General features: G+C 44.1%; 1 protein-coding gene across 1 annotated transcript in view; it reads left to right on the forward strand.

Annotated features, from left to right (window-relative positions):
- The first annotated feature begins 826 nt into the window (after positions 1-826).
- The window catches only part of notch1b (notch receptor 1b), a 34,987-nt gene continuing 22,596 nt past the window's right edge, over positions 827-13,217 (forward strand). Inside the window, exons 1-4 of the mRNA XM_042100086.1 lie at positions 827-1,108; positions 2,244-2,319; positions 11,488-11,750; positions 12,000-12,338. Of these exons, the coding sequence (XP_041956020.1) occupies positions 1,051-1,108; positions 2,244-2,319; positions 11,488-11,750; positions 12,000-12,338 (736 nt within the window). The 5' untranslated portion in view covers positions 827-1,050. The remainder of the gene's footprint in view (positions 1,109-2,243; positions 2,320-11,487; positions 11,751-11,999; positions 12,339-13,217) is intronic.

Below are 13,217 nucleotides of genomic sequence, written 5' to 3' on the forward strand. Positions count from 1 at the left end.
TAATTACACCAACTTTAATGAACGACCAAGATGCTGTTAATCTCATTTAAACTGAACCAATTACAATAGTGTTTGTATGGCATCTGTCAGATTTGAGAAACTGTAATAGGATCTTACCACCATTGTTTCAGGTGATGGAGTAGAGTTGGATTTTATGGCTTAGTCAGCGGCTATCTTATCAGTAATGGGAAAATCTGATCAGGATTGTGTGGCAACAATTACCCCTAGATTGTAGGCCTATCTGAATTAACTTTGATGACATGGCTTAGTAGGTTGGAAATGGGTTGTGATGGAAAGGCTAAAGAATTTTAGATTTTCTTAGTTAGAACTACAACAATCTGATGTTTTGGAGTCATGAAGTTTTGGTTTGGTGTCTGTGTGTGTATGTGTGTGTGTGATAAGTCAAATATCATCTCATATCTATGCAAATAGGCAAATGTAATCGCTCCAGGCACAACAAACTGAAAAAAACTTTGAGAAACTGTTAAACATTAACATATTAGCCTAGGCTACACTGTACATGAGCCTATAGCCAAAATCAGCTGGACTACAAAATCCTGTTACATGTCTATAAAGGAGAAAGGGTGTATACAACATAATTACACGTTTCACGTTTTAGAATATTATCAGAATACCATGAAATGAATTAGCCTACTCTTCATACCTGTCTGAATTCGTAGGCAAAATTATTACCTTGCATATCCCACTTAAACTGGTTGAGATACGTTTTTAAGCAGTAGGCGTGTTTTTCCCACTGCCACTTCAGAAAGTTGCCTAAAGTAAATGAATAGTTAGGAGAGGTAGTGATGCGGAAGGAGAACGCCCCTAGACGCGGACCGGAGAATGGAGATGTGAACAGGGGGTCGCAGTCACAGTTGGAGAATCAACGAGTTCACATCACTGCACGGAGTTCGTGGGGACAAAAGAAACGCTCACATTTTTGTATTATTCTTAAATCGTTTTCTGGACTTTTGTGAAGGGAAAAATAACATTGGATCTATGTTAACCCTACGTGGAATTAAAGAGAATTTTTAAACCCGACGAGGAGGAATGCATCGATTCCTTGTGAAACTAACCACTCTACTCGTATTGATAGCTCTAACGAAAGGTAAGAGCAAGCTAGGTTCTTTTGTGGACCATCTCTTTGCCTGATTCTTTGACATTTTTGTTGACTTGTTATAACGTAATCATGTAGAGGCTAGTTCAACTTGTAAAGTTACCCATCACACTTCTAAATCGTATGACAATTGACAAAGTGTAAAGTAACTTAACGTGAATCTGTGTGTTAGGATGGTTGTATGAGGACACTTGTTGCACGAGACTGGCGCATGTGAAGCATCCAAATAGAATGTTTCTCAGAATGTGCACCAGATTTATCTTTCTAGATGTAGCACAGCACAGCAATTGTTTGTTCGTTTATTCGGTTTTGTAGAGCGTTTTTATCAGACATTTACAAATGCCTTTGAAACTACTTTAGTCAGAACTGTAGGCTATTATATTTGGTCCTCTAAAATAACAGTTTATTGGAATGACAAGGTTTCCATCTCAGTGCGCAATTTACTTGCCCTTAACGATTTTACATAGATATGTGGAGACTATAGGTTATATGCTGATTGAAAACAATAACCCTACCTAAACAACTATTGTTTTTTTTATGCGTGAGAGCGTACTTTCGAATAAGGGATGGGCTCGGCACAGTAGTGTTCACTTCCTTTTGAGTGACTAAATGTACCGAGGATTTATTTGTAAAACTTCAGCAGACTTGTGCAGGCGTGTTTGAATCAAGTTTCAAGCAAATAGTCTCCATGGATCTACCAAATATAGTACATTCTTAGGAACAGCTGCAGATGGAAGAATGCATGTACCAGGATGGTGTCAAGTCCCACTGCCCACAAACATCACTTTAAGGTGCCAGTAATCACACCAAAGTCTCACTCCTGCTGGATTGAGAGCTTAATGTCACCTGGAAAACTGTGCAAATCGTTTTGTGATTGAATAACAATGCTTATGCGTTTTACTTTCACATTAACATTTTTATTGTTTTCTTCGATACGTTTGGTTTGGCCTTTGTGTGTGTGTGTGTATGTGCATGCATATTTTGTGAAGTTGCCGAACAGATTTTGAAATTGGTTTGGTGTGAGGAATTGTAAATGTTATGTTATGTTATGTTATTTATTTATTTATTTATTTATTTATTTATTTTTGTTGAATGCATATGTATGCTAACCGTTTTGTGTTTGCAGGGCAAGGATGCACTGGGCCTGACGTGTGCCTGAATGGAGGCATCTGTGAGCCCACCCCTAATGGCAGAGAATGCAAGTAAGTGAAAGACTCAGAACACAAATCCTCTTCAATGGAAGAACACTTTCTCTGATTTTTTTTTATCTGAGAATCCAGCCTACTTGGAGTCATTAAAAAATCAGAATTGGCCCGGGATTTTGCAAGTGCATGTTAAAGTTTACCCCAACATGGCAACCAGTGGTATTGTGTTTTGAATTCTGCTTTCTTCTTTCATATGCACATTCTTCGAAAGAAAGCTTTGCCATAGCCAATGAATGAATGGCAGGACCGTTGATTGTGCATGTGGGGGTGGGGGGGGGGTATAGAGGTGGAGGGGGGGATGTGTGTATGTGTGCATGCGCGTGCGTGCGTGTGTGTGTATGGGTGTTTTTGGTCAGAGGTCACACTTTTTCCCCATCCTCTGGACCTGCTGTTGGTGAATACAAGCCACTTCTGCAGCAGAAGTCTCAGATACGTTCAAAGCCCTAAATCTTGTTTCTCTTTTCTTTCACGGAGTGACAGCTGGGCTTTGCCAGAAGCTCGACGCCCATTGTTCCCGAGTCTAGATTAATTCTGTGTGACTAATCTGTGTGAGGCTTCGCAGAATACTCAGACCCCCACCCCTTACCCCTAACCCTGGCTTGGGGTTTTGTCCTGTTTTCAATGGGTATTCACTCTTGCAATTTACATGAGAAGGACAGATGGTAGTGGAGTGTAATTAAACTGGATGTTTTCATAATTGCAAGAAATATGCAATGGGAGAGGCAAACAAATTGTACCGTGGCACATTTGTTCAGACTCTTCACAAATTTGAACAACAAGTGTCTTTGATTAAAAATATTTATAGTCACCTGCTGTCCCTCTTATCCCTCAGTCTTCTAACAAAGACCTGTTGCGGATCGAGTTTCTGCACTCTTTCCATTCAAGACCAGAAGTGTCTATTTGCTGTTTTTCTCTCTTTGTCTCTTTTTTTTAATCGACATGAGTTTAGAAACTGGAGATGTGAGCGGACAGATAAAAGCTGAAATGGGTTAGGCCTTGTTCTTTTTGGCCTCTCCTGAGGCAGGCAGGCAGGCGGGCTAATGCAGGGAGCCACTCTGGCCGGGGGCCACATCTTAATTCTCCACTGGCAGCCAGCGTGCCACAGTCGGGGTACAAAGGGCCGCATTGTGCCGGCATGTCCTCAGACTCATCCAATTAAACATGGAGATACGATGAGCAGAGAGTCCGGGCCCGGGACACTCGATGACACTCTCTGTCCACTCTTTCATGTATTGTTTCCTCGGTAACAAAGAGGACTGACCAAAACTCCAGCTGCTTGTCTGGAAATGTTTTGGCAAGGACCTTAATATCATATTTTGTTTGTGTCTTTGTTTATGGATCATCTCTAACAATAAGCGTGTGTCTTCTCTTTTTCCAACGCCAAAGTCATTAGGATAAAGTCTCACATTGGTCTAACTACATCAGTATTTTTAGTTGAAGCAGATGTTATCACCCCACTTTCCATTGATAGATATATATATATATTAGTCCTCACAGGTCTATTTCTGGTCACTTGAAGTTAGCATTTGCCTCTTAAATGTTTCTCACTCACTTGGATTTAAGTCACACCAAGCATGGTGTCCTGTTTCATTGGACTTCCTCCACCATTAAGCTCCCAGTTATGTAGCCACCGGTTGTTTCCTCGGGCAGTATTGCTGTGACCTCTCGTAACTACTCAACTTGTACCTCTGTGGTTGGTTGGGCCGACATCCCTGTGGTAAAACAAATGGTGGCATGAAGTACACATGAAGTTTGTACCGCAGTGTTGACTTGATTTATTTTCAATAACTTTAACTTCGACATAGGTTTATGTTGTCTAACCCATAAATGTGACCACTGACATGTCATCTATATGGCCTTTGCACATTTTTTGCTAGTATTAGTGGTGTTCATCCCAAGGCTGTAAAATCATGTGGTTGTAATGCTTTAAAAGCATAAAATACCATGTCTGCTGTCCAAAATAAGACAGACCTATCTATGTCCAAGTCACAAGTGGCCGCTGTAACTAGCTGGACATGACATCAATCGTGCTCTGATCAGACAGAAAACAGAGTAGGCATATTCAGAGTAGGCATTTCACCTTGTCTCCATGACAACAAGAGCTCTTTGAAGTTTTAGGGAGTGACATTCGGTTTGGCCATATGTTCTCTTGGTGCAACACGCTGTGCTCTCCTAGCCTGGAGTCTTCCTCCTGCTACTTCACTAATTTTAGTAGTTGAGTCATGGTCCATGAGTGTTTAGGTGACTTTGCCCATGAAGTGATGGAAAGTCAGTTCTATTCATGATGGCAGGTTTCATATTGAAGATCACACTTTCAGACTGTTTTGGTGGCGTGGTAGGCCTTGTGCGTGGTTGTCATCATAGGCCCAGTGCCTAGAGAAGAACTCAGTGCTGTCACATGTTCAGAAGACTCTATTAGTGGAATTTAGGATGCACACGTCTCACTCATTAGACAAGTTAACAAGTCAATTAAGCGTGTGCCGTCCCCCATGACGTTTCGCCGGTTGGACACACCTCTCTAGACTCTAGTGAAAAACAGCTCTGTTTACGCGAGGTGCCTTTGTGTCAGCTGTCACTCACTCGCTCACTGAAATAGCCTGGCAATGGCGGTGGTGAAGGACACCGCTTGTCTCTACTTGACATGCCATGCCAAGGATGCCATCTCGCATATCTGCAGCTGAGAATGAGGCGCAGCCAGAGCCAGGGATTGATTATCTCCAAGGCTCCCCGGGTACCAAGCCAAACAACTGAGTCTGACATGTCTACGAGCGCCTTGGGCCTGGCAACCAGCGATGGATTCCAAGGGCGCTAGATTGACACTGGCCAGTTGGACTCTAGAGGCTTAGAGCCCAAGATGTAGGACGATGATAGATGTCAAGTGGCTGAAAGTTCACCTGCTTTCCTTCAGCAAATTTTATGCCTGTCAAACTCCTTGATACAGCGAGGCATGTGACCGTAATGCTGCAACAGGCTAAGTCAAGGAGACTTGACTTTTAGAGGCTGATGGGAGGATCTTCTCGGTCACAGATGCATAGCAGAGTCCAGACGTCTGACTGTTGAATTTTTCACAACGAAATCAAGAGATGTTTCGCTGAGACTGAGCAGGTGGTGTGAGAAAGCTCTGAAGTTGTGTAATAATTTAACATTTTTTTTTTACAAATTTTTTTTTGTTTTGTTTAGAGGCTGTGAAGTCATAATATCAAAGTTAGATGCATTTATCCTCCAAACTCCCAGCAGAGGCACTCGATGGCAAAAGACCTAATTTGGGTGAGATTTTGTGAAGACTGGAACTACTGTAAAAAGCTCTATAGTGGGAAGGCTAGTCCATGTGCAGCAGAGAGAGGATGGCCTCCTCAATGCCCCCATTGTTTGTTGTGGAGGGGAGGTGAGGTATGCTCTGCTTCCCTCTTCTTTGAGAGACAGGAAATGAGCTCTCTGAAGTCAGAGGAAGAGAAGGTGCTGTCTCCGATCATATGAGGACAGAAAGCCCATGGTTAAGAAAAAGGATGCTGGGCTACTCTCTCACTTGGCAAGCACACTGGGGCCTGGATGAAAAGGATTGTCAATGAATGAATTGATTGTGGGTGGATAGTAGTGTGTCAATATCAGGCTAGTGCACATTTAAACTCATTGAAAACATTGAGAAATCCCTCCACCTTTATTTATTAAAAATAAGGGCTGTGTAATGTATACCATTCGGTCATGCTTGACTAGTAGTGAGCCTGAAACGTTTGTTTGTGTGTGTGTGTGTGTGTGTGTGTGTGTGTGTGTGTGTGTGTGTGTGTCTTGGACCACTGAGCTGTAAAGAGAGGGAACATGTGTTAAAGTGGCAGGTGTTACTTCAAGACCTGGCTGCAGAACATGTGCAACATTTGATTTGGACTTTTACTAGACTGAGTACCTTTAGTCCCACCATGTATTTCTTTGAGTTGACTGGTCTTTCTTTCTGTTGCATTTGTTTAATAAAACAGAGGTTTTGGGAGAGGCTGGATGCTTTTAGTTATACAAAGACCTACAAAAACGGACAGTAGCTGTGTGTAACTAGGGTTTCCATTATGTCGACTTTTCTAAGCAGCTAGCTTCTAAGTTTATCTCAGCCAGCTTGAAATCCATCCCTTTAGGGTGCAGCACCTGAAATTGATCAGTTAAACTAAGTGACCTCATGAGTCAAGGAGATGGGGGGGGGGGGGGGGGGGGGGACTGCTTGTTATCCCCTCACATCCACAATACCAGACAGAAAGTACTGCCGATTTCCAAACACCTGAAAACACTTACCTGGTTCCCAGGCCCGTAAAGCCACCAGGAGCTGTTCTCATCAGACCAGACAGGATGTAGGAGGCCTCGGGACACGGGGGACCTGGTGGAACATGGGCTCCCCATTTGGGATTGGGGTTGAGGGGACACATAAAAGGAAGGGACAAATGCAAACAAACAGATGTGGGCCTCTGGTAGGGATTCCGTACAGAGAGAGAGAGGAGGGATGGTGGGAATTCTTCCTTTAAGACCAGACCCAGTCCTCCTGGGGGTTTCTAAGTTTTTCTATAGGATCTCACTGTACTGTACAAGTACTGAGGAGAGAAAGGGAGAGAGGAGGGGACATAAGTATGGTGGAAAAACTGAAAGGCCAGACGACTTTACTGTCAAACGGGCTGAAAATGTTACAAGGATTATTCTTTGGGGGGGGGGGGGGGCTTCACACATGTAAATACTGCAACAGATAGCACCTCATACATTTGACTCTAGTGGCTTTTTAGCTTGATGATGGGGCTTCCCTTTGTCCTTTGAGACCCCTGTCTCACCTCACCTCCAGATAGCAGCAGAAAGCCAGAGAGGGAGAGAGAGATTCATTTCTCTGAAAGAGGCCCTTTATTGGGTGACTTGTTGGTGGCAGATGGCAGACTGAGTGACTTGGGCGGGGTGGGGGTGGTGGCTGTGACTCATCTGGCCAAGGGTCAGGTGTCAAGAAAACATCTGCTGTGTCCCAGCACACATTACTACACTGGCTCAAGCCTGTTGCCACGGGCTACTGGTGGCTTTTGTAGGGAGGAATCCCAACAGTGGGCAAAATGGGGTGGACAAAGGGAAGCAACAGTGGAAAACAGAGCTGACCTGATGATGATGATGATATCATGACTGTGACAATAGGCCTTATGTTTTAGGGTTAAACTGTAGTGTTTATCATCTGTTGGGCTTGTGCTTGTGAGAGATTTACATTGTTTTGTTGTCTCATGGTATCTCATGAATGGATTAAATTATGTCATAAGCACTTGGCTAAATTCACAGGGGTATTATATGTGCTGATTTTGAAAAAACAAATCGACCATTCTTTAGTGTTTTTGTTTTTTTCCCTATAAATGTTTTGGCAGTCACAATTGACCCCTAGTGTGCGTCTGCTCGTCTCAGTCTAAATCAACCCTAATGGATTATTTGACGGTTGTGTGCCAAGTGAGGGGGCAAACTGGCGGCATTCTCTGGGCAGCAGGCTGGCGTTGACTCTCTGCGTAACCTTATTGCTTGCTTGCTGAAAGCACCACGAGGAGGCTGGCTGGCTGGCTGGGCTGCCTGCCTCCTGTGTTTACATTTGATGCCCGCATGAGAAGTGTTACTATTTGCCTGGCTGGGCTAGACACGAGCCCATTCTCAAAGCTGGTGTGATTTCTCGCACAGTCATGTTAAATGTGCTTGCAGGCTGTCTGTATAGAGACGTGCAGCTCAAGATAGGGTGACTTTTTTTTTTTTTTCCAAATTGCAGCATTCTGCCGTGGCAGGAGCTGACTCCCAGAGACCTCTCAGGCCTAGAGACATAAAACTCAGGCTAATTTCCTTTATTTCAGGCTTCCCCTGCTTGTCTGTTGGCCCTTGTGAAGGGTTATTAAAGGGGGCTGCTGTGAAAGCTCTCCCTTCAGGAATGTTATTAAGGTTGCTTTCATCTTTTGAGGAAACCGAGGGACAGTAAACATCAGGTGCTTTGTTCCCAGGCTAGCAGTTGTAAATGGCTTTAGAAATTTAAATGACTAGACTCCAAAACACCAGGGTTCAAAAGGTAAATGAGATTAAAATCACTGGTCAAAGAATACAACTGTATCAAAATAAAACAACTGACAAAAAACTGAGTAAGCTTTTTGAACACAAAATTCACCCACATAACAGGAACCCCTCTCTTCAATAATTTTGTTTAGCACCACAGACGTGTCAAAGCTACTAAAACTACTGAAATTCTCTGTGCTACATATTTCGCAATAGACAATGTAATCAAAGCATTAGAGAGTATACACACACACTCACCTTTATCTACAGGTGTTACATAGTAAGGAATTCCCAATTTGTTTTTATCAAGATTTACTACAGGAATAAGGTAACTTAACTAAACAAACTATTTCTAATGAGCCTGGACTTTGGACTCTCTATTAGGGGAGAAGAGTTTAATCAAGGTGAAAAATGGAGTGTGAGTGGGGCTGTATTGGTCTTTAGAGGTATGTCATCCAAAAAAGTGAAAGTGAAAAAAACGTTCAGATGAAGGAAGGTGCTAGAAGTGTGAGCTGAAAAGCAAAAGGCATGGAGTGGGTGAGAGAGATTGAGTCAGAGAGAGAGAGAGAGAGGAGAAGAGAGAAGAGGAGGTTTAACAGCTGAATGCACAACTATCAGCTTGGAGGCGCTCGACCCGCGGTCAGCCATGAATGGCGCGTGGAACAATGGGTCTACTCATGCTGCCTCCCCACGCTGCACCGCGGTAGGGGACGCCTTTCAGCTGCCACTCCCCCCCCCCCCCCCCCCCAACACACACACACGTACACACACATACATACACATACACACACACACACACTCTATCTTCTGAGTGTGTGTGTGTGTGAGGGAGACAGAGAGTGTGTGTGTTTGTGTGTCTATTTGAGGAGGGAGGGCAGGGTGTGCTGAAGAGGGCAAGGAGGGAGGAGGAGGGTGGGGAGAGGGAGCGTGCTATGGATAGCAGCTGCCAGTCGCTCATTAACATGCGCACCTGCTCCCTGTGGCCCTTTTTTAGAGTAAGGTCCAGGCATGCCTCCCAGCCACACCATCCCATTTGGCCCCTGTGTCTCCCCTCCAGCCAACACCACCACCACCAACCCCCAACCCCACCCTCTTGCCCCCAACCCCACCCCATCCCATCCCAGTTTTTAAATGATATTCTCATTAGACTGCCAAAGACTAACGCTGAATGGAGAACATGATTATCGTGTGAATGCTAACTTTAGCTCCTTGACCGACAGCAGAACCTGTGGAAGGATGCAGAGAGAGGCCTATACACGATAGTTCCAGGATGTAGTGACATTGGATGAGACCTTGCAGCTTGGGCTCACAACTAAAGGTGATATTGGTTTGGTGGTTGGTTTGGTCCATTTCCAACTAAGTGTAGGAATGGCAGGACAATGAGGGGAAATATAGTATTGTGTGAGGTAAAGGGGTGCCATTTCTACACCCCCTCCCCCTTCACAGGCCTTTGTCGTGACCCACCCCCACCCCTCAACCTCCCCAAAGTCCCTTCCACAGCAACCCCCAGTTGTGTTTTCTTTTCCTGCTCAGAATGATTTAGCATCTTAATCCCTGGAGAGACAGCGTAAAAAGCACCCATCACCCCGGCTCGGCTATTGCCCTGCCCCATCAGACCCTACTGAGGCCTAAAAGGAAAGTGTTTTTGGTAACGATCGGGAGTCAACCACTGTAATGGCACAATCTATGGTGAAGGTGCTAAGTGATTTTGCCACTCCTATGCCAAAGCCCACTGTTCTTCATCCAGGAAGTGAGATCTTTTCTGTAACACAATGCTAATTGACAGACAGATCTGAAGTCTGGAGCTACAGATGTCTCTGGCAGAAATGCATCATTAATCATGATGCTATGTCTTAGACCCCTAAAATGCTGCATTGATCACCAAACCATCCGTGTAAGAGTGTGAATAGCCAAATGCTGAGCACTTGGTTAGATGATTAGGCTGTTTAGCTTGTGTGGGTTGTATTGTTATTACTTTGCCCATTTGTGAAACAAAAGCCATTTGTCGCAGCACATGGTGGCCTGTGTGGTCTCTTTGGTCAGCACCACATGACATTTGACCAAGTCAGTAATGGGGAAGCATTACAGAGTGGATTGGAATATATCATCCAAATACTTAAAGAGTTAAGAGTTAAAAACCATGTATGCTTTCTATCTTATTCCATGAGAGGTTCCCTGAAGTGGTGAACCTACATGGACATGCACATGCTTTTTGTTGCCTCTCCATCTTTGTTCAGTTCACTCTTATTTACAATGAACATCCATGTTGATGATTTTGAAAGACAGACTGATACGAAGCAGTTACTGTTTGGGGAATTCCCGAAACATTTTTAAAATGATTCCCACAGAAACTATTTGCTTTTGTTGACTGAGCACATTATGTAATCCATCTTGACATGTGTCATGGAGTGGTCATATGGTTTTAGAGAAACAATACAAGGTGGTCTGCTGCAGTAATGCTATGTGAAAGAGGACCATGTGCACTCATGCGTTCACACCCTGGGAAACTGTCCCTTTTTAGTAGATTAAAAAAATGGCCTTCCACTGGAATTTTTCTGTATTAACTTTGTAGCAATCTTTGTAGGGTCAACAACTCTCCCATAATGCCAGAGTGGCCACTTGGGAACTTCCCTCCCACTCAAGCTCGTCTTTGCTTAGTTTGACCCATTTTGGATTAAAACAAGCAGACTGCTGGTCAATATAAGGTCTTGTGAGTAGCCAAACAGCAGTGTGTGGTGTCCGAGCACAAAGGGCACTATTCCTTTGCAGGCCCCTCACCAGCGGCCTCTGTCCACTCTACCTCATTTGTTTAAAAAAGTGGGGCATACTGCTGAGTAATGAATCATTAGAGTAGAGAAAGAGAGACAGAGAGAGAGACAGAGAGAGAGACAGAGACAGAGAGAGAGAGAGAGAGAGAGAGAGAGAGAGATAGAAAATGGGGAAGAGATGGGGAGGGCAAGACCAAGTGAGACTTTTTTAAGAGCTGACTTGAATTGATCCTAGAGTATAATCTCTCTATCTGTCTATCTCTCTCTCTCTCTCTCTCTCTTTTTCTCTCTCTCTCTCTCTCTCGCTCTCTCTCTCTCTCTCTCTCTCTCTCTCTCTCTCTCTCTCTCTCTCTGTCTCCTCTCTTATCAGGTGTCCGGAGAAATACCTGGGATCGAGATGTGAGCACCACAACCCCTGTTACTTCAGCCCCTGTGAAAATGGAGGCACCTGTCAGGTGGCTAAACGCGGCATCCGGTACGAGGCTGTCTGCAATTGCCGGCCAGGCTTTATGGACAAGCTGTGCCTGACGCCGATGGACAACGTGTGTTTGAACTCTCCTTGCCGAAATGGAGGCACCTGCGAACTTCTCAGCACCAGGGACTACCGATGTAGATGCCGCCCTGGTTGGTCAGGTGAGACTGTCAAGAGAGCACTGCCAACATAGAGAGCGCTGTCCGGGCCTTAGAACACTTTGTTATGTGTCTATCACATAACATACATAACATTTTGTTATCTTGTTATTTTATTTATTTATGTATTTATCCATTATTTTACCAGGTGAGTCCCATGGAGATCTTACATCTCTTTTTCAAGCATGCTCTGAGCCCTGGGCACAACAATTCTTGAGACATGATGATAATTGTTTTGTTTTTTCACTCTAGGTAAAACATGCCAGCAGGCAGATCCCTGTGCCTCGAACCCCTGTGCCAACAGCGGTACTTGTAGAGCCTTCGAATCCCATTACTTGTGCGACTGCCCGCCAACCTTCTATGGACAGACCTGTAAGCAGGATGTCAATGAGTGCACCCAGAACCCTAACATCTGCAAGAATGGCGGCACTTGTGTCAACGAGGTGGGAACCTACCATTGCCGCTGCCCACAGGAGTACACTGGCAAACACTGCGAGACCCTCTACATGCCCTGCAATCCTTCGCCCTGCAACAATGGGGGCACTTGTGTGCAGAAAGGAGATACCACCTACCAGTGCACTTGCCTTCCAGGTATGTTTTTTGTGTGTGTCTGTGTACAAATACATCCACAGTAGATATTTTAAAGTGAACATGTAATCAGAGATGTAAAAATCCGGCTTCGGAAAGTAAAAGTCGTGTATTGGTTCTACCTGTGCGCTTAAATAGGTGATTTCACTAATTAGTTGATCAACCTGGCTTAAGACAGACTTCTTAATTAAGAGACACACCACTCAAAGAATCTCCCATAGAAATGGATGGGGTTAGTTCATAACGCAAACATGGCAGTTATCTACACATATTCCGCCAGCAAAAGTTGAGATGTGAATACATCGTGCGAATGTGTTTGTGTTGTATGTATGCTGCTGAGACCTTGAATTTCCCCTGGGGATCAATAAAGTATCTATCTATCTATCTATCTATCTATGTTGTGAATAAATCGTGCCAAACATGTGTTGTGATCTCGCAGCTGGAGCGAGGTTGGTGTCTTGTAGCCTTTGCTTAAGAGTTGTGCTAATTAGAATGATTAAGTGAATGGTTGGAACAAAAAAGTGGCAGGACTTTTACTTTCTAAAGCCGGACTTCTACACCTCTGCATGTAATATCAAATGGTCGAGGCAGACAATCTTACAAGCCAGTACTGGAGTTGTAGTCCAGGTACAGGTGACCCAGTACTGGAGAATACCTGTCGGTGATGCGCCACTTTTTTGAAAATTGACTTTGTAAATATTTTGACTGAACAATGTCATGCAGAAGGCACAGCAGCTTGACAAACATTTCCTGACTGGAATGTGGACATACAGTGGACAATGTAGCTTGTCCTGAGCTATAGTAGAGCATCTGAATGAATGAGACATGTTTTTCATGTCTTTTAGCACTGTGCCAATGTAAACGTGAGTCTGTTCTTATGTG

This window comes from Alosa sapidissima, chromosome 8 (assembly GCF_018492685.1).
Source record: "Alosa sapidissima isolate fAloSap1 chromosome 8, fAloSap1.pri, whole genome shotgun sequence".
Taxonomy (NCBI): domain Eukaryota; kingdom Metazoa; phylum Chordata; class Actinopteri; order Clupeiformes; family Clupeidae; genus Alosa; species Alosa sapidissima.